The sequence below is a fragment of the Nanorana parkeri genome, unplaced genomic scaffold (genome assembly GCF_000935625.1).
Source record: "Nanorana parkeri isolate BGI_ZX_2015 unplaced genomic scaffold, ASM93562v1 scaffold46, whole genome shotgun sequence".
Taxonomy (NCBI): Eukaryota; Metazoa; Chordata; class Amphibia; order Anura; family Dicroglossidae; genus Nanorana; species Nanorana parkeri.
The window spans coordinates 1,866,993-1,890,145 of record NW_017306314.1 but is presented as its reverse complement, the minus strand read 5'-3'; the positions used below and the strand labels follow the sequence as shown (position 1 = coordinate 1,890,145).

General features: G+C 40.8%; 1 protein-coding gene and 1 long non-coding RNA gene across 2 annotated transcripts in view; both read left to right on the top strand.

Annotated features, from left to right (window-relative positions):
- LOC108801215 overlaps positions 1–573 on the top strand; it is a 4,417-nt gene extending 3,844 nt beyond the window's left edge. Inside the window, exon 3 of the long non-coding RNA XR_001942139.1 lies at positions 555–573. This is a non-coding gene — a long non-coding RNA (uncharacterized LOC108801215). The remainder of the gene's footprint in view (positions 1–554) is intronic.
- Positions 574–604: 31 nt separating this feature from the next.
- On the top strand, positions 605–22,263 carry TMEM87B (transmembrane protein 87B). Its single transcript, XM_018572963.1, has 14 exons — positions 605–655; positions 909–999; positions 2,593–2,654; positions 4,962–5,145; positions 5,232–5,274; positions 7,066–7,159; positions 9,512–9,583; positions 10,611–10,719; positions 10,804–10,862; positions 13,851–13,954; positions 17,840–17,990; positions 20,325–20,377; positions 21,855–21,885; positions 21,979–22,263. Exons 1-14 carry the CDS (start codon positions 605–607, stop codon positions 22,018–22,020), a joined length of 1,146 nt encoding a protein of 381 aa, XP_018428465.1. The 3' UTR covers positions 22,021–22,263.
- Positions 22,264–23,153: the final 890 nt, after the last annotated feature.

The following is a 23,153-nucleotide window of genomic DNA, read 5'->3' as shown; positions in this document are numbered from 1 at the left end:
TATATATATTCTTTTATAATATATAATTTTTGCTTTGAAGGCTTGTATCTTTTGTCTGTGGAGCCTTCAGCCTGTGTTTTGATTAGAGCTGCCATAATAATCATGTAATCATAAACCACTCTGACTGGTTCTGGATCATCAGTGAGGACACTGACAGCCACGATTAAGACTTGGCAGCTGCGCAAAATGTTGGCTGCTGGGTCTGCATTTGTGATTACATGCACAGAGGAATTTATAAGACTAAGCTATCTGGCCTCATTCACAAGTGTGAATTGGGCCTTAACTGCATATTTGGGCTTGTTTTTAAAAAATGACAAGGCAACTTTTCTTAAGTGACTAAATTGTGGTTATCTTTGGCTGGATAAGGTACAAGTTTTCAAAAGGGTTATTGCAAAATATCCTGCAACTCTTAACGTTGTGCAGTATTATCTTTTGTGTTCAGATGCTACAAATCTAACTGCAAAATGTGTTTATCAATTATAGGAGAATGTGTGTCATGCTCGGAAGTAAAATGCAACAAGAATGTAATAAAAGGTTTTTTTCTTGTTTTCCAGAATAAGACCAGTCCTTTTCTTTCCCATTCAAAGGTAAGGAAAATTTAGACATGTCTTGCAGGTATCAGATACATTTCTCGATATGCAGAGACTTTGTTGACGTAACCGACAGATTTCATAGGCCAAATATGTTCTCAGCTAGTCAGTATGGTTACAGAAACCCTATACTGAGCAAATCTGTAGATCTACTAGTCATTTTCACACACAGTGCTCATTGCAAGTGACCTTTTGCTTATGTTTTTTCTTTTTTTTTTGCGGCCTTTTTTAATTTCTAACGATTTTATTATTTTCATTAATACGGTTTTATGTCCAGTTGACTGTCAAAAATATTAACACTTCGTGTATCTTTCTCAGGTTTATGTTGCTCACACGCAGCAAGACGGGCCTTTTATTTTTGTGGTTTCTCTAAAACCAGCTGAGAAAGATGCAGAATGGAGTTTAACAGGTATTTCCCATTAAAATGTGATGATTTTAAAGATTACAGGAAATATAAATTTGGAATCCTTAGACTTCGCTGACATCTGTTCTTTATAGGGCTGGTAATGATTAAAATTTTCGTATTCGATTAATTTTGATTAATTATAACTCGCATACAGATCCAACTACATTGGCCTATACACATGCAGCACAGCAATGAAGTAATAAAATGAACTAGGATCACACTAATCCAGCACGTTATTAATCTCAAGTTCCCCACTCAATATGGCCGCCGCTTGAGTGGGGCAACTCAGATTAATAACGTGCTGGATTAGTGTGATCCTAGTTCATTTTATTACTTCATTGCTGTGTTGTATGTGTATAGGCCAATACCTTGGCTGGCGCTCGTGCAGAAAGTTTCTTGGGCTAACTCACCGGCCCAAGTGGCTCCGTCAGCTAACGAAGGGAGGAGGAGTCCGGTGACGTCACGGACATCGACGTCACCGGACTCCTCCCCCCCCTTCCCTTTGTTAGCCGTCAAGGACATCGACGTCACCAGACTCCTCTTCCCTTCCTTAGCCGACGGAGCCACTTGGGGAAGGGGGGAGGAGTCCGGTGACGTCGATGTCCGTGATGTCACCGGATCGCCGACGGGACTCCCTGAAGCCGGCGGAAAGGTGAGTGTTTTCATTAGTGATCAAAATAATTTTAATCGATCAAAAAGATTAACAATTAATCGAGAAATTAATCTTTAATTTCCACAGCCCTAGTTCTTTATCTACTAAATTGTGTTGCAGTACAGAAAGTGAGGATAGAGCTCACAGTAGGCATTAATACAAATCTGATAGCGGTTCGATCCTTTCCCTACACTATTATGAAAACAGTTTTATTTATTTTTGTCATTCTTTTAGAGGGCATTCTAATTTTTTTTCTGGGTGCCATTAGTACAGGAAATGTGGAGAATATTTTCCAACAAAACAAATAAAACCTGATACATTCTAAACCTTACCTAGTCTAATCTAAAACAAAGACAAAAAAAAATTCAGAGTTCCACTTTTAAGTACAACTGTATCTGTACAGGATATCGTATCCTGTAATGCATAGACCCCCCCCCCCCTAAGTGCAGCTCACCTGGTCTGATACTTGCTGGGTCCCTGCTAAGGAGCAGCTGCCCACTTGCGCAGGATGTGCCAGTCCAATCAGGATTGCCAAAATGGGGCCAGAGGTAAGTATCAGTCCAGGTAGGTTACACTCAGGGGCGTTTGGCCATGCATTAAAGGAAACTTGTGCCAGAGGTATAGTTGTCCTTTTAAGTACCTGCCCCATATTCCTTTTTGTAAGGGGGATACAAATAATCTTTCATGCATCACAGCTACCAGAGGGTTATTTTGCAACATGCATAACAACATGAGGTTGCCATTTGACAGGTTGCTTCAAACACTATCCTTAAGTCATATGGCATTTAAAGCATATTCAAACTAAAAATCCCACACATGCAGACAAAATGGATTGTATGGATCACCTGACTGCATGACATCTGTTGATCTGTAAAGTGTCAATTGAAAGCATTTTTTTAAAATTTGTGATCCTTATTTGTTTTTGTTTTTTTATTCCTGAACAGTTTATACCTCAATGGAAAGTCCTTACGGGTACATTTCTGCTTCAGAGTGGCCATTAATGATTGTAAGTTTGTATGCTGATCTAATGAAGAAATGTCATAACAAAGATGTGCCACAGAGTAAAAGAAAACTGTTTCATGGAGTGTCTGGAGGAATGTGGTGCCAATCACCAGTGACATTTCTCTCCAAAGCACCAGACATGCTGCCAACTAAAGCACAATTTTTAACAGTGCCACATGGGACTCTGCTTAATAAATAATTTCAAGGCTCATTAGTGCGAAGCATTCAGTGACATTACAGAACTATGATTTTTTTTTGTAGTGATTTACAGCACAACATTTCTTTTTTTAGTGAGATCTGCAGTCTATTTACAAAATGGGTTGTTTTAAAATGTGAACTTGCTGGGCTCACTACAACCCATTGCCTAAAATGACCCTTTTTTCCTAAAGAGAGCAAAGAGCAGCTTAAGGAATACTCCAGAAGTCACGGTTACTTTTTATACCTTTTTCATTTTATGTAGATATAGATTAGATATATATATATTTCAGTCAGCGGCATCACTGGGAGGATGCGGAGCGCACCCAGATGACACCATCAAGTCTCGGTCTGCTCGGGGAGATGGGACTATTTTATTAGCGCAGCAAATTAATTTAGGGTGGGGAGCAGACCAAAGAATGTCCATTCTCCGATCTGCTCTGTGTGATCAGTGAGACAGGGAGCGCTGTACTCATTGCTTCCTGTCTTGCAAGCCGGGCTGCACAGGAGATTGAGCGCAATTCTGTGCTCGATCTCCTGTATTGGAGGGCAGAGGAGACATTCTGTCGTTTCTTTACTGATTTTACCAATCCTAGTGACGCCTTCAGTGCCATAATAATGACAAATATATTCCCACTCTGGTTTATGCAAACTATGAAATGCTATGTACTAGGGATACACCAATACCGATACTAGCATCGGTGCCGATATCGAGTATTTGGGTGAGTACCAAATGCTCCAATACTTATCTTCGATACCGGAACTTCCGCTCAGAGGGAGATCTCCCGCTGACCGCAGGTGCCGAGAGAGCATGGAGCCGGCTTCCTTTCCAATCAGGAAGCCGGTGCGGTGGCTTATGACCCGTGGCTAGGAAGCCGCCTTCACTTGTTGCTAGGCAGCCTGCTTTCCTGACCAATCAGAAAGCCGGACGGCACCTCATGACTTGCCACCCGGCTTCCCGATTGATCACAAAGCTAGGCAGCCTTAGCATGTGAAGCCGGTGTTCTTTTGCTAGAACACAGTCTTCACAGGCAATCAGGAAGCCGGGTGACTGTTCATGACCCGCTGCCTGACTTCCTAATAATCTGGGTACACGGCACCGGCACTTGGTATTCGCGAGTACCGAAAAAAGAATATCGGTACTCGATACCGGAAAAAACGGCATCAGTGCTACTATGTACTATCCCAATGGGATCTATTATAACACCTCATGTGTGAGTAAAGCATCCAGCCCCAAAATCTCAATTAGAATTTCAAAACTTTATTTTGCTAAGTTTTAAAGAAGTCTCACCTTGTATTATTTTTCACAGCTCAGTCACCTAACTCCCACAGTGTATGTTGCTTTTATCCCATCTGTGTGATTTAGAAACTTACACAGTTACAGACTATGACAGTTCACTCCTCTTCATTCCTGACCATTGTCTGCAAAGGAGATGGACTCTTTATTGACAGTTGTTATCTCACTGTCTATGCACTTTCCAGACACAAGCCAGGTCACAGCGACACAGTCACCATAAGATGTTTCTGTAGAATAAGCCTTTGTGCAGACTGCAAGCTACTCTGGACAATTTTAAAGTGAGAGGACGCTCCATAGAAAGACTAGGGACTCTGGGCTTCCTCTCATTAACATACAATGCAAGAAGCCAGGCTTCTAATTACTTAACCCTTTTTAGGACAGACCGTAGTCCAATCTAGTTTTACAACTTCTAATGTAATGTGCAAGCACAGTACAGACAGGGTCAATTATGGTAAACATAAATTCCCCATCGCCCCTGCATTCAAGAGGTAAATTCAGTTTAGAGAAACTTCTCAGGAAAGATCATGTCAAATATTGTTATTCCCTATTTTATTTTATTTTTACTTAATTATAATGTTTATCAAAGAAGCTTCAACAGCTGGCTGGGCCCCCTGAGGGCCCATTCACACTATTGTGTTGCACATGTTGTTATATAAGTTGATGCGGTGCCATTCATTCTGATTCAGTGTACTTTGCCAATAGAAGTGCGTTGTGGTGCGCTGCCAGAATGCTACATGCTTTTTTGGTGCATTACATTTATATGTAGGCATGTGTTTATATTTGACTGTGTATTTATTGCTTATACATTTTGTGTTACAGTTTTACATGGTAATGTGCATAATGTACATAGTTTTTGGATTCATGTGGTTCGTTTGGTCTGCTTGTTATTGGAAAGATTTGCTACGGATACAGTTTTGGATTGCTGCTGTCATTTTCTTGGGAATGCTAGAAAAAGCGGTATTCTACGCTGAATATCAAAATATAAACAGCACGGGAGTGACATGTAAGTTTTTTTGTGATTCAAGTCTGCTACATAGTGAATTATGTAATAATATATCTGTAATTAATGTCTTCCTCTTCTCTGTTTAGCACCTGGTCTCTTGGTATTTGCAGAGCTGGTTTCTTCCATCAAATGATTTAATGATGCCCTTTTTCTATCATTTCCAGTGCTGTCTCGAGCACCATTGGCCCACTCGTGTGTCATCTAATTGGGTATCATGTACCATCTCATTGGGTGTTGTGTTACTCTGTAGCAGCTACCCATTTACAGTGAAGTTCTTGAGAGCTCCCTAAACTTCATGGTGGGCCACTGTAATATAGGTGGTATGTTCATTCTGCTTCAGCGGTCAGTATATGCTGGAACTTGTCTTCCTAAGGGGCCCATTCATTTGGGTGTACACATTCATACAGTGTGCAGGGCCATGAAATCCCTGAAGGGACAGGTGCTTCGTGTAATTGCGTGCAGCAGTCTGTTCTTCCCCATGGGAGGAAAATCTAGCCATGTGTGACTGTTGTGGTTCCTCCTGCTGACCCCTAGTCACTGAAAGACACTGTAGTGATTTTGGGGTTCTCAGGAGCAACCATAGGGGCCAGAGAGGGACATGCTGTTCACACACCTGGAAGTGTTCGATAGGGTGGAACAAAGTTTTAGCAAACAGGCTGCCTGGCCTGTTTTCTTCACAAGGTACTGCTGTTAAGTGTTTTAACACCCTGACAGGGTCGCTTAACTTTTTGGCAGCAGAGTGTGCATGAGGCTGGGTTAGGTGTTATTTCACTTTAATCCCACTTTATTAGCCTTTACTGTAGAAGTTGCTTATGTTTATCTACTTGAAACACTGCGAAGTGTCTCTTTATTCTAGCGAATATATAATTTCTGGTTATTTTGTTTACGTTTGCTGTAAGGCTAGCCAGTATGGATGGAGAAATATCTACTGCTGGCTGTTGTATTCAGACAGCTGCGGCACCCAATCGTTTCTAAATACCTCACAATGACTGCACCTGATAATTTTCCACCCAGCTCAATAAATATTTTTAAATCTACTTTAGTTGAACCCAGTTGTGCCCAAAGAAAACCACCCACAGCTCGAATTTTGGCTAGTTGAGCAAGAACCGCCCGAAATTAGAGCCATGTATGGTTAGTTTAAGACATGGATTCCTGTAATCTTCAACCAGCTCTTTTGTCACCTTTTGTTGGCACTCCAACCTGTTTATCAATGCAAATGTGAAAGGGTGGAGCTAGTGATTCAGTTTTAAAACTTCTGCCAAGCTGCAATATTCAGCCCTTATAAAGAATGGACACAGTTTTTTTGTAAGGAAATGGCAACCTAAAATTTGTTTTTGGCCCTGTCCAAAAACAAAAGCCCCCTCTTTTGAAAGCTGTAGTGTAGTTGGTGCAGCTATCACACTTCTTAAGGAAAATCTAGAATATACATTTTTCTGATCCTACCTAAAGTATTTTTTGAGCTTTGCCATATCTGGCCTCTATGAAGAGAAAATACGGGACTGTCCTTTTGAAGGACAGTTTGTGTGTGTGTCTGTCTCGCTCACTCACTCTCTCTTTTGAAACCCAAACACACTAACTGCATGTGGTACAGGACAAAAAATTTAGTTTACTCCATTTGTAAAGGGTGTGTGCTGCAAGGCACAGCTATGTGGTTTCATGCCCTGAAACCACTATGAGGGGAATTTATCAAAACTGGAGCAGATTGGCACTGCAGCCAATTAGCTTCTCTGTCTCATTTTCAGATCTTACCTGAGCAAACTGAGGAGAGAGGCTGCTTACCAAGGGCAACTGCTCCAGATTCTGTTTGCTCCAGTTTTGATACATTTTCCCCTATGGGTTTGCTTTTATGTAGCTGAAAGTAATTATTGCAGTATGATCAAGTTATGTATGTTAACATGTCAAACCTGTTTTCTTGGTCAGACCACGCTTGGGATCGGTGATGCATCGTGTAGTTGGAATGGGTGTCCTCTATCTCATATTTGCCACAGTTGAAGGAGTGATGCGCGTTATTGGGGTAAGAGAAAAATATTTTATGTACTTCTGTTAATATAATTTGATTTATTGTTTATTAAGGTAGTTGTGTTACTAAATTTGATAACCTACGTAACTAGACCAAATCTGACACCATCTAAGAAGCACAGAGAGGCCTTCCCATTCCGATGTAAACCATAGCTGGATGCAAGTCCTAGCTTCAGCTAAACTGTGGTGGAAGAGTTGGTCGATGCTTGCTGATGTAGGACCTCTCATATGAGTATGTTGGCATGGATGTTCTGCACTTGCAGATATCTTCCTCAAAGCCAATTGTAGAATTGCACGGCTTGCCTGGTATGATGAGATTTGTGCATTTCGCTCCATGGAGAAGGGGGCAGGGTTTAGTTTTAGTGTGCAAGATTAATTAATTAATGTAATGATTGCTTTCATTTGAGGCGCATATGTTTAGTTTTAGCCCGTCTTTTTCTTTGCATTCAGCTTTTAAAGTAGAAGTTTTAGATATAAGTAAAATCATTAGGAGATAGAGGACGGCATTTTGGAAGGAGCATGGCCTGGGAATTCAAATTAGAAGTTCGGTGAAATGGAGCACAATTTTAACAAAGTCCACATGCCCCTCATACTGAAGCCTGTTAGATTTCTTAAAAACAGACTGTTTAAAAATCTATTTAGTATTAGCCTTTTTCCACAAATGAAACAAACTTAAAGTAATCTGTAATAGATATTGAATAACCATAACACGCTTTGAACTCCAATCTCATTTTTAACCTACAGCTGCTCTGTAATGGCTAAAAAAGACATAAACTAACAATATTTCTAAAAAGTTTTCTAACTAATCTTATTTCTAAATAATAAAATCTATTGCAATAAAAAAATCTGTATATAAAAAAAAAATGGAATGTCTTTCATTTAATGCTGTGTAAAAATTGTGAAAGTGTCAACAAGGTATCCCATAACACAAAAGTGTATGTGATGATGTCCATGATGCTCATCAACCACTGTGCTAACAATAACTAATGTGAGAGACAGATATACAATAAAAATGACTTTCAAAAGTGCCTAAAAAAAAAAAGGTGAAAATGTCCGGCTTTGGTAACCAGTAGCAGCCATGGAGTCCAATGAACCCTAGTGTACCAATAAGATTTTGTTCAACTCTTTTTGCTATCCGTGTGCTCTGATATGCAGGATCCCGCAAATTATGTAAACTGACCAGATTATGCTGACCTTTTATATAGATATATAAGGTCAAACCAAGCTTACTCCAACATGGGAGTTATACTTATTTGGTCTCGGGGAGAGCAAGGAGCGCCTCGCAGAATGTGATGATGCCACCAAGTCAGTCCAATGCGTTTTGTCACTTTTGGACTTCTGATACCTTTTAACACTTTTACAATTATACACAATTAATGAGACACGTTCATTTTTTTTGTATACAAATTTTTATTGCAATGTATTTTTATAGCACTAGTTTCATTTTGTTTAATTATAAGAGCGCAGTGTGTTAGATATATTGTATTACATATTGGAAAATTTATTTATACAGTAAAATCATTTATTAACACAAAAAAATCAATAGTGTATATTAGGGCTGTGCAAATTAACGATTCATTTCTCGATTAATCGTTAATCTTTTTGATCGATAAAATTTTTTTTTGATCAATTAAAATTTTTTTGAAACTTTCTGCACGAGCGCCAGCCAAGGCATTATCCTATACACATACAGCACAGCAATGAAGTAATAAAATGAACTAGGATCACACTAATCCAGCACGTTATTATCATCTTGTTTTAGTGTATGTGTGTGTGTGTGTGTGTGTGTGTGTGTGTGTGTGTGTATATATATATATATATATGTATGTATGTGTGTATGTATATAGTAATTTAGTAAAGTTATACAGAGGGCTTCTGTCAGCCCCCAACAGAATTAAAATAAACTATTTCTGCCTCTGCTGCAAGGGTCATATCCTGGGCCCTGTACTGATGAATGTCAGGCTTTGTTGTATCTCCTGAACCCCAATGGTTGCATTTGGCAGCCGTAAAGCTGGCCATACATGTGGCAACTTTTAGGTAATTTTTAACCACTTTCTATTGACTTAGAATCGAACATACCTCTGAAAGTGGTTGTCTGAAAATTAGCTCTCTTGAACCAATTAGTTTTGATCAATCATATGCAATTTGATCAAACAAGCTGGGCTATAAAATTACAGCTTCGATATAGTTTATCCCACAAAATTGATCAGAACCAGAAAAAATGGTGTAGTTTTGTCCAAAGTGAATGGATTTTTCTACTAGAAAAATCATTATTCAGGGTAAGTTATAAAGTGAGAGAATGTACTAATTGGCTTTTTTTGTCTTTTTTTTGTCTTTTTTTTTGCAGACAAAGGATTCTGACTTGATTTTACTGGCCAGTATCCCACTAGCTCTTCTTGACTCCGCATTGTGCTGGTGGATATCCTTTTAGATGAAAATCACATAACCTCTTGCATTAACTTTTATATTCTATAAAGGAAGTTATTTGATTATTTCTTCCCCTTAAAAGAAAGCTTCACAGTTTTTAATCAGTGTTAATGGTTCAGTAGTAAGAACTGCTGCCTTGTAGTCTTGGTAGACTACAAGGCAGCATTCTTACTGTGTGGGCTGCAGGTGTCCTGCGTGCATTAAACTTAGGGTTATTGATTTTCAACAAAATTTTGGTAGAATTATTACTTTTTTATTCTTTTGTGGGACAGGGACTTAAAGTACGGTATATTCTAAATCCAAGAATAATAATGTAATATATTGCAGCTTACCAGTCCTTATATATATATTTTTTCTTCATTTTTACCTGATGATCCTGCTAGGTTTACCTGGTAAGTCTAGCTTAGCGTGGTTAGTTGTCGAGGCTCTCTGGAGTTCTCATCCCTTGATCCTCAGGGTTAGTGGGGTGTACAGACTTAGGGCCTTACCACTTAGATCGACTTGTCTTCTTGCCAGGACCATATTTTGTCGATGTTCTCTTCTGTATGGAGGCTGGTGGTGATTTTTTTTGGTTTTTTTTTCTATCTTGGTCCTCAGCTCCAGGTTACTTGTTTTTGCACCCTCCCTCTGGTTGTACTGACAGTTTCCCCTATCTGGCTCGTCTTCACCTGTTATCGGATTCAGGAGTCTTTTGGACGGCAGGCAGTCCCCAATTTTGTTGGGCCTGTTGGGGGTTATTGCCCGCCACTTTGTTGGACTTCTTTTAGATGTCCTGGCCGTATCTGAATTCCTGTACATCTCAATGAACTCCTAGAAAAGGTTTTACCACGGTACAAAAATCCTATTTCTCTTTGCCCTGACATTTATATAGTGGTGTAAACTGCAAGCCATAACCTTTTACTTGCAGTACCTTGACCTTAGTATTTTGCTGGGAGAGATGTATTTCCTGTCTGTGCATGCTTCATGTTTGTAGTCCAATCATATAAATGCCTTTAGTGTTCTCCTTAGCTGCTCCATACATATTTGTAAGCTTGGCTCAAACAATGAAGACACTGAAGTTAAGAAAGAACACGGTGAAATACTCACTATACAGACACTTTACAAATACATTAATTTTCGCCATATTAGGTAAGTTTTTAGACTCTTTTTTCCTTAGTCATGTAATTTCAGAAAACATGTTCTAATGAGTGTGCTCTTTTTTTTTCTTCTAAGCATCTGTAATATTTATGGCATGGACAACTAAAAAGTTCAGACTGACACCATGTCCATCTGTAAGTATTATACAAAGTAATCTATTTTTTCTGTATGGTCTTCATAATCATTTTGATAAAGCAGGCTGTCTTGTTGCTATGGGATGGAACACTTTACCCCCAGCCTTACCTTGCAGAATTGTACAGACTCCTCCTTCTGTACTGAAATTGCTTACACTGCACCCATGAAGGCATTTTAATATTTGCCTTAGACCCCTTTAAGAGCCAGCCTTCTGCTTCCATCAGGGCTGAGGGCTCTTGAGAGACGTACTGAGGCAGGGTTCCCTCATGTTTTCAGCAAGCTTTGTTCAGCCCCTCCCACCAGCCATGATATGTCTGCATTGCACAGTGAAGCAGTGATTGTCACTGGTTCTTAGGCTAGGTTCACACCTAGACGAATTTTTTCGTGCAAAACACAGATTCACATTGAGGTTAATGGAGGCTGCTCACACCTTTGCAGTTTGTCGCCTGTCGTGCAAAAAGGTGCAGGAGCTATTTTCGGGCAGTGTTTGCGCGGTTTGGGTCCCATAGGCATCTCTATGCATTGAAACCTGTGCGACAACCATGCGGTTTTCAAATCGCAGTCGCGCAAACGAGAACATGCGACAGCTGCGCAAAAACAGCTCACTATCTCAATTGCCTAGGTGTGAACCTAGCCTAAAATGAGATATGTAATGAAAAAAAAACCTAATGGTTATAGTTAGCATGTTGATGAGGGGAGAAAGGAGAGCTCTGAAAAGAAAAATATAGGCGGACTAGACTTCAGCTTTAAAGAAAATCTTCTATTTATTCAACTGTCAAATAATGAAAGTGATTTGCTATGCATAGGTGACTGCACATCAATGCTCTTTGCAGTTGGAGCTTAATAAACTAGCCTCAATATGTTCAATTCACTAAAGCATAAAATCTGTAAATATTTTTATTTATATATACTATATATTAGATATACTATAATGTGCTGGGAGATCAAATAACAAATCATGACAGAAGGTTTTCCACAGCTAAATGCTAATTTCCTGTGAAAGAAATGCTTCCACACCACTGAGGTACTGATCTTTTGTAAGCTGAACATTTTTGAGAGAAGATTTTTGTAAAGTTAAATAACCGGCATAGTTTAAATTATTCATACCTCTCAGTGAATTGACCATTTACTATATGGTACATATATGCAGATGTTTAGGAAATACTCAACAAGATCCTCAGTGGTTTCATTAGTTGCCAAACAGGACTTTTCTTCTAACTGTGTAACATCTAAATAAAGTCCATACTCTAAAAATTCCCATAGATAGGGAAATCTCTCTCTACAAGCCTCAGGGTAGGATGAAATCAGTTGTCAGCATGAGACTTCCCCTGTGATCATTGCACTTTGGTGACAACAATGCTCATGTGCCCTTGTGAGTATGGCCTTAATCTACTCACTGGGCGTTGCTTTCATACATCCCATAGTGTACCTCCACGCAGTAGCACAACCCTGTTCCACCTACTCACAATACAGTTTTCACGCTCTACTCAGAAATGACTGCAGAGTTATAAGCATGCTAATAAAGTGTCAAATGACAAACGATTCCCCTCCTTACCTCTCTTCTCTTCTGTGTAGAAACTGCATGGCTTAGCAGCACAGATCAGATGTACTGCAGTGTGCAGAGAGTTGTATGCCCAACACATGCACAGCGGACATCTTTCTGTAACCTGGAGAGCTGTTGTGCACTGCAGTAAAGTAAAGCTGGATATTCACTGTTAAATCCTTTTCATTCAGCGTTTTGGTTAAACAGCGTGGATGGAGAAATCAACCCACTACGGCTATAGCACTACAACAGTGGGCCCCACTGGCTGTCAAAATACCTGAACAGTACTTGCATCTGATTTGGCTAAAAATTTTCTATGTTTACCCAGCTTAACAGACTGCCCTTGCCTTGTCGAGACTGGGAGCAGGTGGTCAGTAGTGATGGGCTCGGGCGTGTTCGCAGCTCCACGTGCCGAGCCTGCCAGGAATCTGACAGCGCCGCAACGCCAATCACAGACATTATCCCGGTCCGCAGCTGCGTAGATTGGGATATGTCTCAGTGCCTGTGATTGGCGCTGCGCGCTGTCGGCTTCCTGGCGGCCTCGGCACGTGGAGCTGCGAACACGCCGGAGCCCATCACTAGTGGTCAGCAGCAGCAGATTAATCATTGAATTACATTGATCACGGCTGCTAAACACAGATTCCAACATGATAGTGAAGATATTAAAGGAGAACTATGGGGTTAAGGCTTTTCCCCATAGTTCTCCTTAGGGTAACGGGAGGACACAAACTAGCGTCCTCCCGTCACCCTAGGCTCAGTATACCGCGAGCTGCTGCTCGCGGTATACTGAGACGCTGAAGCGGATCCCGACAATTATGCCGGGATCCGCCCAGCTGCGTGACTGACAGCTGGATCTGCCTATCTAGAGGCAGAGCCAGCTGTACCCGCCCCCTCCCCCGTCCGTTCCGCCAGTCATACCTGGCGGATCGGAGGGGGGGAATCCAGCCCCTCCCCTGTCACGGCAGAGAGCCGTGACAGGATCGAGAGGTGAGCGAACGCCGGTATGTGTTCGCTCACCTCCCGATCTACTGAGCCGACCTGTGATAGTCTCATTGTCACAGGTCGGCTAGGACTATGAGGTGAGTGAAAAGCACTCACCTCATAGTTCTCCTTTTTAAGGGGCTATGTAAATTACAAACTTTGAAAAATTAGCTCAAAAGAGATAAATAATTGTTGGCATGAAAAATAATTTATTTGCTGGGATTTTGTTTTAAAAGCTAGGAAAATACACTTATCCTTTAAGCTGATATGGAGCTGCTCTTAAGGTTTATTAAGCAATAAGGGAAGCACATATATCCATGTACAGTATATATACAGAATTAGAACTGGTATAAATACAAATCAACAATATCCTTGGACTCCACTGTCCACTACACCTGTCCCTATAATCAAATTCAATATGACTTCTCCTGTCAATCCTATTTTAGCGTCTTCTGTTTTCTAGGACTGGATGGAGCTCTGGGTGGACGATGCTTTTTGGAGATTCCTGTTTTCTGTGGTCTTACTCGTTATAATGTTTTTATGGGGGCCGTCTTCAAACAACCAAAGGTACCCATATTCTTTTTTTTTTTTTTTTTTTACAAGGTCAGTTATTAATATCATGGTTCAGTTTTGTCCAGAATTAAGTTGGACATGTTCGGACTGAGGGCTTATGGAATGGTGGGAATACCAAAATTATAACCCATATACACATAATTATCAAAATGGGCACAAACTCATAAATCATATTTTACAAAGAAGGCAGCCCTCTAAAAATTGAGATACACAAACTTAACCACTTCAAGACCAGGTGTTTAGACCCCCTTCCTGGCCAGGCCATTTTTCAGTATTCAGCGCTGCGATACTTTGACTGACGTTTATTCCGTCATGCAACGCTGTACTGAAATGAATTTTATACCATTTTTTGGGGACAGATAGAGCTTTCTTTTGGTGGTATTTAATCACCACTACGGGTTTTATTTTTTATTATAATTAGGAAAAATTACTGAAAATTTTGAAAAAACATTTTTTGTAACATTATGTTAGGAAACATTTATTATTACCCAGTTTTTTGGTCAAATATAAAAGATCAGGTCACGTCGGTTAAATAGACACTAAACATGTCAAGCTTTAAAATTGCGCGCACCCGCGACATCGCAGAAAACGACGGCAACCAAAATTGGCCATAGGCGACACTTTAAACGTTTTTACCGCTCATCAGTTTAGTGTTATCAGTGATTGATGGCCCTAGACTTATTGCTCTCACTCCGACGTTCGCGGCGATATGTAACATGTGCGGCGTAATGGGCGCAATCGTCTTTTTTGCACGTATGCGCCCCCGACGCATGTTTGCATGCGTGTATGTATGGGTGGGGACTTAAAAAAGAATTAAAGAAAAAAAATTTTTTTTAATGTGTAACTTAAAATTTTGGGGGGGGACTTTTATTTTTTTTTATTTTTTTTCACTAAACTTTATCGCTATCACATACGGGGGCTAATAAAACCCCCCTATGTGATAGCAAAATATGTGACAGGTCCTCTTTATGAAGACATCAGGGGTCTCCAAGACCCCTAATGTCACCTAGGACCCCCCAAAAGAAGCTGATGAAGCAGAGATCTGCTCCATCAGCTTCTTTCCAGCTTCTGAAGCTGGAGAGTGACACAAGAATGCGGAAGTGATGTATTATACAACACTTCTGCATTCGTTCAGAGGAGAGGGGACCGGAGGGAGCTCGTGTACCGAGCTCCCTCTGATCCCATGTGACAGAGGCGACATGCTGATCCCGGGCTCTACAGCCGGCGGATCGCATGTCTATTAACGGGCATCGCTGCCCGTTTTTAAATTCCGGCCATTTCCCGCTCGCGCGTGCCTGGCGGCGCGCACAAGGGGGCGTGTCTGAGCGGACGTCTAGAGACGCCCGCTGAGATCGAGAGAGCTCCTGGCCGGCCGTTTTTTTACTACGGCCGGCCCGGAGGTAGTTAAAGATCACTATAAATATTCACACTTTAATATGTGTTACATAACCAGAAATACAGAAATGATTACAAACACCCAATTATTAAAACCAGCCTATAAGAAAACTACGACTATGAAATGTAATACTTTGGTCTATAAATATGGAAAATGAGTCAAAGCTGATCTATCCTTGTGATACTCGAAGAAAGATAAAATTTAGGAGGTCTTGTTTTAAGCTGGCGGAAGTTTAATTGTGTAGCTTTGTCCTCATCCTAAGTTACTTCCCTTGGATTTTTATACATTTTGGTATCTTTGGTGCACAGTTTGGACTACCTATATCATTTATGGTCATAGTGAGTATGATTTTACTCATATCGGGTGGGTGGTGAGAGGGGTGTTTTTGGTGAAATTTTATGAATTTACAATCATGTAACTTGGATGATGAATATTGTTATAACTTGCATGAATCAATGTAGCTGATTATGTTTGGTATTTGACCTATCCAGAAGGTTTAAATCCGTGCAGCAAAAGGAGAAAAGTGACGCAGCAGTGTTGATAAATCAATATAGCTGATTATGTGAACTGCATATTAATCAATGCAGCGGATTATGCAGAGCACATCTGAATTATTTCAGGGAATCATGTGAATTACATATGAATAAATAATGTTATATTTCCGCTACAATCATGTGAGATCCCATACATTATTGAGTAGATGGTCTGTGATGAAGTAAAACCGCTTATCTACCTAAATGAATATACTGGATCACAATTACAAATTAGGGGGCTTCTGCACAATGCATGGATGTCTTCAGTCAGGAAGACTTCAGATTTTGTCTTAATGGAATATAATGGGACTTTTTGATGCCAGGACTAATTCAATGTTTTCTAATAGGCTGGTTTTAATAATTAGGTGTTTGTAATATATTTTTTGTTTCTGGTTATGTTATGTAACACATATTAAAGTGCAAATATTTATAGTAATCTTTATTTAAGTTTGTGTATCTCAATTTTTAGAGGCTATCTTCTTTGTAAATAAGTTTGACATGGTGCCACTCTCACCACCTTTGCCTTGCAGTTGCAGGCAATATGTGCCACCTATTTGCACTGTAGTAGCTATATCTGTCAGGTGTGCTTGCTAATGATGCCTCATGGATCTTGGTACTCCCTCTTTCCCTGAGTCTGTGATATGAATCCCTATGACATGTCACAACAGGGTCACTTATAAAAGGAGGCCAGACCTATAAACACTCATCTATACTTACCTTTTTGGTGGCCCTCGTCTTAAAACACTGCTGCGCCACTTTTATCCTTTGGCTGCAGGTATTTAAACCTTCAGGGTTGGTCAAATACTTACTCCTTCCACCTGCTTGGGCGTCCTGTAGTGATGTACATTCCAGCAGGTGGAATCACTATGTGGCAGGAGGAGCAGGTATACACCCACCCGGAAGGTTTGAAAACCTGCAGCAGCCAAAGAGCAGTAAAGCAGCCACTGCTGGCCTCATTTTTAAAAGTATGCCTGTGGTGACAGGATCACTTTTTAAACTGGGTTTAAATTGCACTGCTCACTCTTATTTTTATGAGCATTTTCTCACAGTATAAGCTTCCTTTTGTCACTGGTGCTTTTGCAGAAGAGAGTAACGGCATTTAAATGCACATTGTCAGTGGACGTGTGTTGCAGCAGAGCAGACTAACATGCGCGATCAGAAATAGTAGATGCACTTTTTTTCTTTGTGGCTCATTAGACAGAGGATTCAAATCAATGTGCTGCCTTAACGCAACGCATGTTGACATGCTATGGTGTGTGCTTACGCTCCACAATGGTGTGAATGGGCCTTTAGATACAAAGTTCTACCTTTTTATCAGTGAGGGTGAGGACCTGTACCATCTGAGGCATGTGTCCCGCATTAAAGTTGAACTTTGGGCACAAAAACGTTCATCTAAATATATAGTTCAAAAGCCACAAGCATTCTAAATACAAATCCAGGTGCACCAAATGCCTATGCACACCAAGATATTACCTTGTAAGAGTAGGAGTGACAGCATCACTGCGGTGTATCTTTTCTCTCAGCACTACACCTGTGGAGGGACCCACAAGGCGTACCCACTACAGGCCGCCTTAAGAACTACTATTGGGGGAGGAAAGCTAGGGTGGTGGATACAAGACCATTCATCTTGCACAAGGAGAGAACGTGTCAGTGACCGGTCTTTATTACAGGAAGCTCCTGCACAGAGGCAGAGTGTCGCACTGGATTACTGCTCAGATTGAAGAAAGATCGCACTTCTCTTGTATTTAGTTATTTGCTTATCCTGGAGATCATCTGCTTAGTGGTTTGTTATATACTGTATTTTGCTTGGAGATCTGCATATCCAGACTTTTAATACCGATTTTTTTTTTTCTGTACATTAGTTGACTTTTTAAATATACAGATTTTGTTTTATCAACATCCGTAGTGGAATCTGTTACTGCTTGCTAAACTGGTTTTATGTATTTCCAGGTATGCATTTACCCCTCTTATGGATGATTCGGACGATGAAGTAGAAGAATTCCTTGTTACAGATCATTTAGGTAATCTCTCAGAAGGTATGAAGTTAAGGGGAACAAAGTCAGAGCCTAACGGAACAGCTAAGTCTGCTGCTGCCAATACCGTAAGTCAAGACTTTTAAGGTGCTTTGTTTTCATTTATATTTGTAAAATATGTTTCCGATCCGTTTTGGGTACCTAAAATAAATATCTCCAAAAGAAAGGACTTTTGCGCAAAAGCCTTTTATTGCATAGCAAACCTTAAAATGAATGCCACACCCAATGGGACTGCAAAGCAGCATATATGGCCTTTGCTACATTAAAGTGTATCTAAACCCAGCAAAAGAAATGTAATATATCACAGCTTATAAATCCTTAGATGTGGTGGCTGCATTCGGTTTTTTTCCCTTTAATGTCACTTGGTTAGTCTTCAAATATCATACCTCGGGCTTCATTTATAAAACTTTCACCCAGCGTATAGCTGGATGGACGTGATTAGAGCAGCACTAGTGCCATCTAGGGGCGCTAGTACTGTGCAAATGGCATCCATTCAGCTATACTCTGGGTGGAAGTTATATGAATGATGCTCTTCCTGTCCTAGGGTAGCCGTGTTCACTCATTCCACTTTATAAATGAAGGGAGCCATGGTTGTCACTAGGCTGCTCTCCTGATTTAGACTACTAACCCCTCCTCCACTTCTCATCTCCATTACATAGCTAAGCATTTTTTAGTTTACAGAAGGTAGCTGGGAAAACTGAAAGGGTTGTTTTGAAATATCAATTTAGTGCACAGGAAGTTACAAGAACACCTGAATTCCTTTGCAAGAAAAAGAAAATAAATAAATGCAGTCGCCACAGCTAGAATGGGTAAGCTGCAATATATTACATTTTTGTTTTTAGGTTTAGCTATTCTTTCAAAATCTGACTCATGGGCAGTAATAAAGGCCTCATCATTATTGGTCCAGGTATTTCTGGTCAGCACGACTACAAAGTGCCACAAGAGAGATTTAATCTGCAACACAATATGTGTTGTATAAGCAAGAAAATGTTAGGCAATGCTCTCTTATATATGTAAGCAAATATTGTTCCTGTGAAGGACAAAGGCCATATATGCATTGCAGAGCTTTAGGGGAATACCCACTCACTGCATTCTTAAAGCAGAACTCCGGCCAGAATTGTTCTCAACTAGAGGTGCACCGAAATGGAAATTTCCCCAGTCATCTTCCAGGACAGCAGATTCTCATTGGCTGTCCTGGAAGATTCCTGGAAACAGAGTTATCAGGTAATCAACTCATGTTTTCAAAACCGAAACGAAACCGTATTTTTTACTTTACTTTTAGGGGCTTCGGGGAAATATTAGGGGTCTAAGCAGACCCCTGATATTTACCTTTTAAAATAGAGAAAGAGATTGAGGACACGAAGTCTTCAATCTCTTTTTCTGCAGCACCAGTTATCAATGAACAGGAATCCTCTGAGTGTTCCTGTTCATTCATAACATGAGGACAGAGTATGTTTACTGTAACCACAATTATGAATGAACAGGAGGTGATGTAGATCACTTCCCATCCATTCATAATTGAGGCTATAGTAAACGTACTCTGTTATCCTCAATTATCTACAAGTGATCACTGATCTCTGAGTGTTTGTACCCGCTCTCCATCCTGTCACGCTGTCACAGGAGACATCGAGCAGTGCAGGGAGGAGAGCTCAGCCTCCTGTGACAGCACGGGCTGTCTCCGCCCACACACCGCTCTGCCGGACTGTGACAGGAGGCTGAGCGGTGTGGGAGGAGAGATGCCGGCCGCTCACAGCGCTCTCCTCCCGCATCGCTCAGCCGACTGTCACAATTTCTCTCCTCCCCGCTGGGAGGAAAGAAAGCACGGATGCGCCACTTTATTGGCAGATGAAAGGGCGCTTTCAGCATTTAGCCAAAGTGCCATTTTCGGCCCATATATTCCGATATATCGGATCGAGTGAGTATAATTTATTTTTTTCTAGTACCTTGACAAAAATTAGTGGGTAGCCCCACTGCAAGGGTTAAGAACACTTTTGCCCCGAGTTCATCTTTAAAGCATCATACAGCATTTGCTGAACTAGAACGCCAATCTGTAAACAGTACTGTTTCATCCTTTACTGTAAAACCAGCAGATAATTCAGGACACGTAGTGAAATAAATAATGTATAGATGGTGTTCAGGATTGGTGTTGGACACTGCTCTAAGCCAATCTTGTATAGGGATCCTAATGGTACTGAAGGCAGCTAGCTGAATAGTCTCTGATATATCCCTACACACTTGTATTACAGTGATTGAAGTACAATGCAAACTGTGGGAACTGTATGGCTTAATGTACTGATGGGTGCCAGTTATTACTTATTACGGGAAAAGACTGGACTCTTCTATGACATTTATTACCGGACACTTCATTTAACTTGATTTAACGTGTTTTTCTATCTTGTCAGGATGAAGACTTAAAGTGGGTGGAAGACAATATCCCAAATTCATTTGCTGACGTGTAATTATCTTTTTCTTTTTTTGTGTGTGTGTGTGTGTGTGTTTTCTTGATCAGAATCCTACTACCACACACAGGGGAGACATTGCTACAGTGCATGTTCAATGCAAATGCAGGCTGTCACTTGTTTATATATGGCTTTATTTTGGGACCTCTGGAGCATCACCTGTCAGTGTGGAAATCTCTCTCATATTTTTGCATACATTTTCATATAGTTAAACAATATTCGAGAGAATGGGGGTTCAAATGAGGCAACAATTTTTGAAATTCAATTCAGGTGGAACAACCACCATGACATATGTATAATGTACAAACCATTCCAAAAGATCCTTACCAATATCAGTCTATACCACTTATGTAGCAATCATGTTACCATATATTTTGTATCCATATAATATTTAGACAAAAGATATCTCAGGGCTTTAATAGGGATATATTTCCCTATGCGTTTCGCTTGAACAACCTTCGTCAGGGGCATATGATCGGCAACAAAGAGCTGATTGACAAAGAGCGTGAACAAGTATAGGAATTGCAGGCTGACATGGGTTATGTAGGGCAGTATTTCTCAATCTGTGTAACCTCAGGACCCACATTTGTCCTTGGTCATTAAGTCATGACCCAAGTTGCACTGAATGGAACACATGGCATTGCGGTACCATGCGTTCTGATGTGGGCAATAGAACTGTGGGTGGGAGATATGCGTTTGGGGTGCCATTCAAATGAATGGCAATGCACCTCTCACACCAGAACGCGTGGTAGGTGCGATTGCGTGGTGTAGCGCATTAATTGCACGGGACTGTGTGATTAACTCACTGTACTAGTGTGAATGGACCCTCGAAAAGACTGACACACACACACAACCAGAGGCACAATCTCACACACTGGCATTCTCAAACACACATATGCACTCCAATCTTACGAGAATTGAAGTGGAACCTCAGCTTGAGGTCCAGTGTGGGCTGCTGTGCTGTGATGGAGCTCCATCCATATGTTTGTACAGCTCCCTTGCACACCCTGTAGAGGTGCCAGGAGCCAGAATGCAACATCACTCTGGTCCAGGCACCTCTACAGGGAACGCAAGGGACCTGTAAGCAATGCCCTTAAGGATAGAGCTCCCTTGCGGCTATAGCCCTAGCCCACCCCACCTCAAGCTGACACTCCGTATCGGGCAGAATATTTTGAATGGCAGCTTGGTGCGAGAACTGACAGTACTGCGCTAGGGGGAGGCTGAGGAGCCTCTCGCCTAGGAAAGTGGAAGGCACGTGGGGACACACTAAACACGAGGTTGCGACCCACTTTTGGGTCAGGACCCACCAGTTGAGAACCAAGGACGTAGGGGATACTGAAAGTACAGTTGTCCCTTACTAATCACTATACCCTTTTACCCCACTACAAACGGGTGATGAGTGTGTTGGCAAAAACTAATTCTGTAAATCTTGGCTTACCTTTTGTATCATATCATTTCTAATTTTTTTTTTAGGGCTCTTCCAGTATTATTGGACTCTGATGAGGTAGGTGGGACATTAATATTATTATTATTATTATTATTAATGCCTATAGATTTCTCAACAGTGTGAGCTAATGGTTTTACCTTTTTAATGCAGGAGATCATGATGACCAAATACGAAATGTCGAAGATTGAGTGATGTCTACAGAGATTGCTCCTTGTCAATGAACTGTGAATTGCTTCACCAAGAGGCCAGGATTTGGTACTGGCTACTTCAGTGTTGGAGACTTCTGATAATAATTCAGTATATGGCGTGTTTGTACTATCCAATCTTAAACAGATCTTCCTTCTTTTTACATATGACTGTAAACATGTCATGAAGGGATTATTTTACAGCAGAGTCAAAGTAAAGACTTTAACGTCAATGCAAATTTAAATTTTTGAATGTATTATTCACTATTTAAGAAAAACAAAATCTCTTGATGGTACATCACATGTAAAAATCCATTTATTGGAGTGCATAACGGGACATATTACTCTCTTTTCTGGTTTCTGTGATCCACTCTGTACTGCTTACTACAAAAAATGCGGCAGGCTAGAAGTGGGAGTTGCTATACAGGGCTGTCCTAACAGCCAGGGTCCAATCACCTGGAGGTAGCTGCTTAAAGTGACTTTTTTCTCTCCCCCCAATGTTAATTAAAGCACTTACCTTAAATTATGCCTCTTAATCCGATCTTCTTTCCTGTCCTTTTCATCTGTCTCTCCAGCGCCGCTGCAGGTCTCCGATCCAGCACTGACTCCTCTGTCCTTGCTGGCACTTCCTGTCCCACGGTGTCTGCATGCGGGTACACGGGTCCATAGACTTACCTTGCTTCTCTCCTCGTCTCCCGGCCAAAAATCCAAACTGCGCATGCGCCCGCCCCAAGATACTTTGCGGCCGACCGAGCATCTTTGGGTTTTTGGACAGGAGCGCGCGGCAAAGACGGGGGTAAGTTTAAAGCGGTAAAAAACAAAAACTTTTTGCATATATCTACTGCTTGTAGATATATGGGGAAAAAAACAGAGGATTTAAAAACCCTTTAATCATCCATTCAAGAATTAACTCCCGTTGTCCTGTGTTGTGCTTTAGGAAATGGATTTTACAGGCAAGACAAAAATCCTGTTTTTGTTAGATCAAGTTCAAGTCCTAAGATCATTTATGAGACTTAATGCATTTCATACCATGCTTGGCCAGTTGAGCATGACAAGATCTTTTCCTGTAACAGCCGTCTCAATATCTCTGTCAGTTCGTGCCATTCACCATTACAGAACAATCCTTAATTATTTCCATTA

Bases quoted from the DNA above. Each gene is read 5' to 3' on its own strand.
- TMEM87B (XM_018572963.1), top strand. From the start codon at position 605: ATGTCTTGCAGGTATCAGATACATTTCTCGATATGCAGAGACTTTGTT. The intron at 656-908 runs GTAACCGACAGA...TATCTTTCTCAG, and splicing joins TATGCAGAGACTTTGTTGAC to GTTTATGTTGCTCACACGCA. The intron at 13,955-17,839 runs GTACCCATATTC...ATGTATTTCCAG, and splicing joins CCGTCTTCAAACAACCAAAG to GTATGCATTTACCCCTCTTA.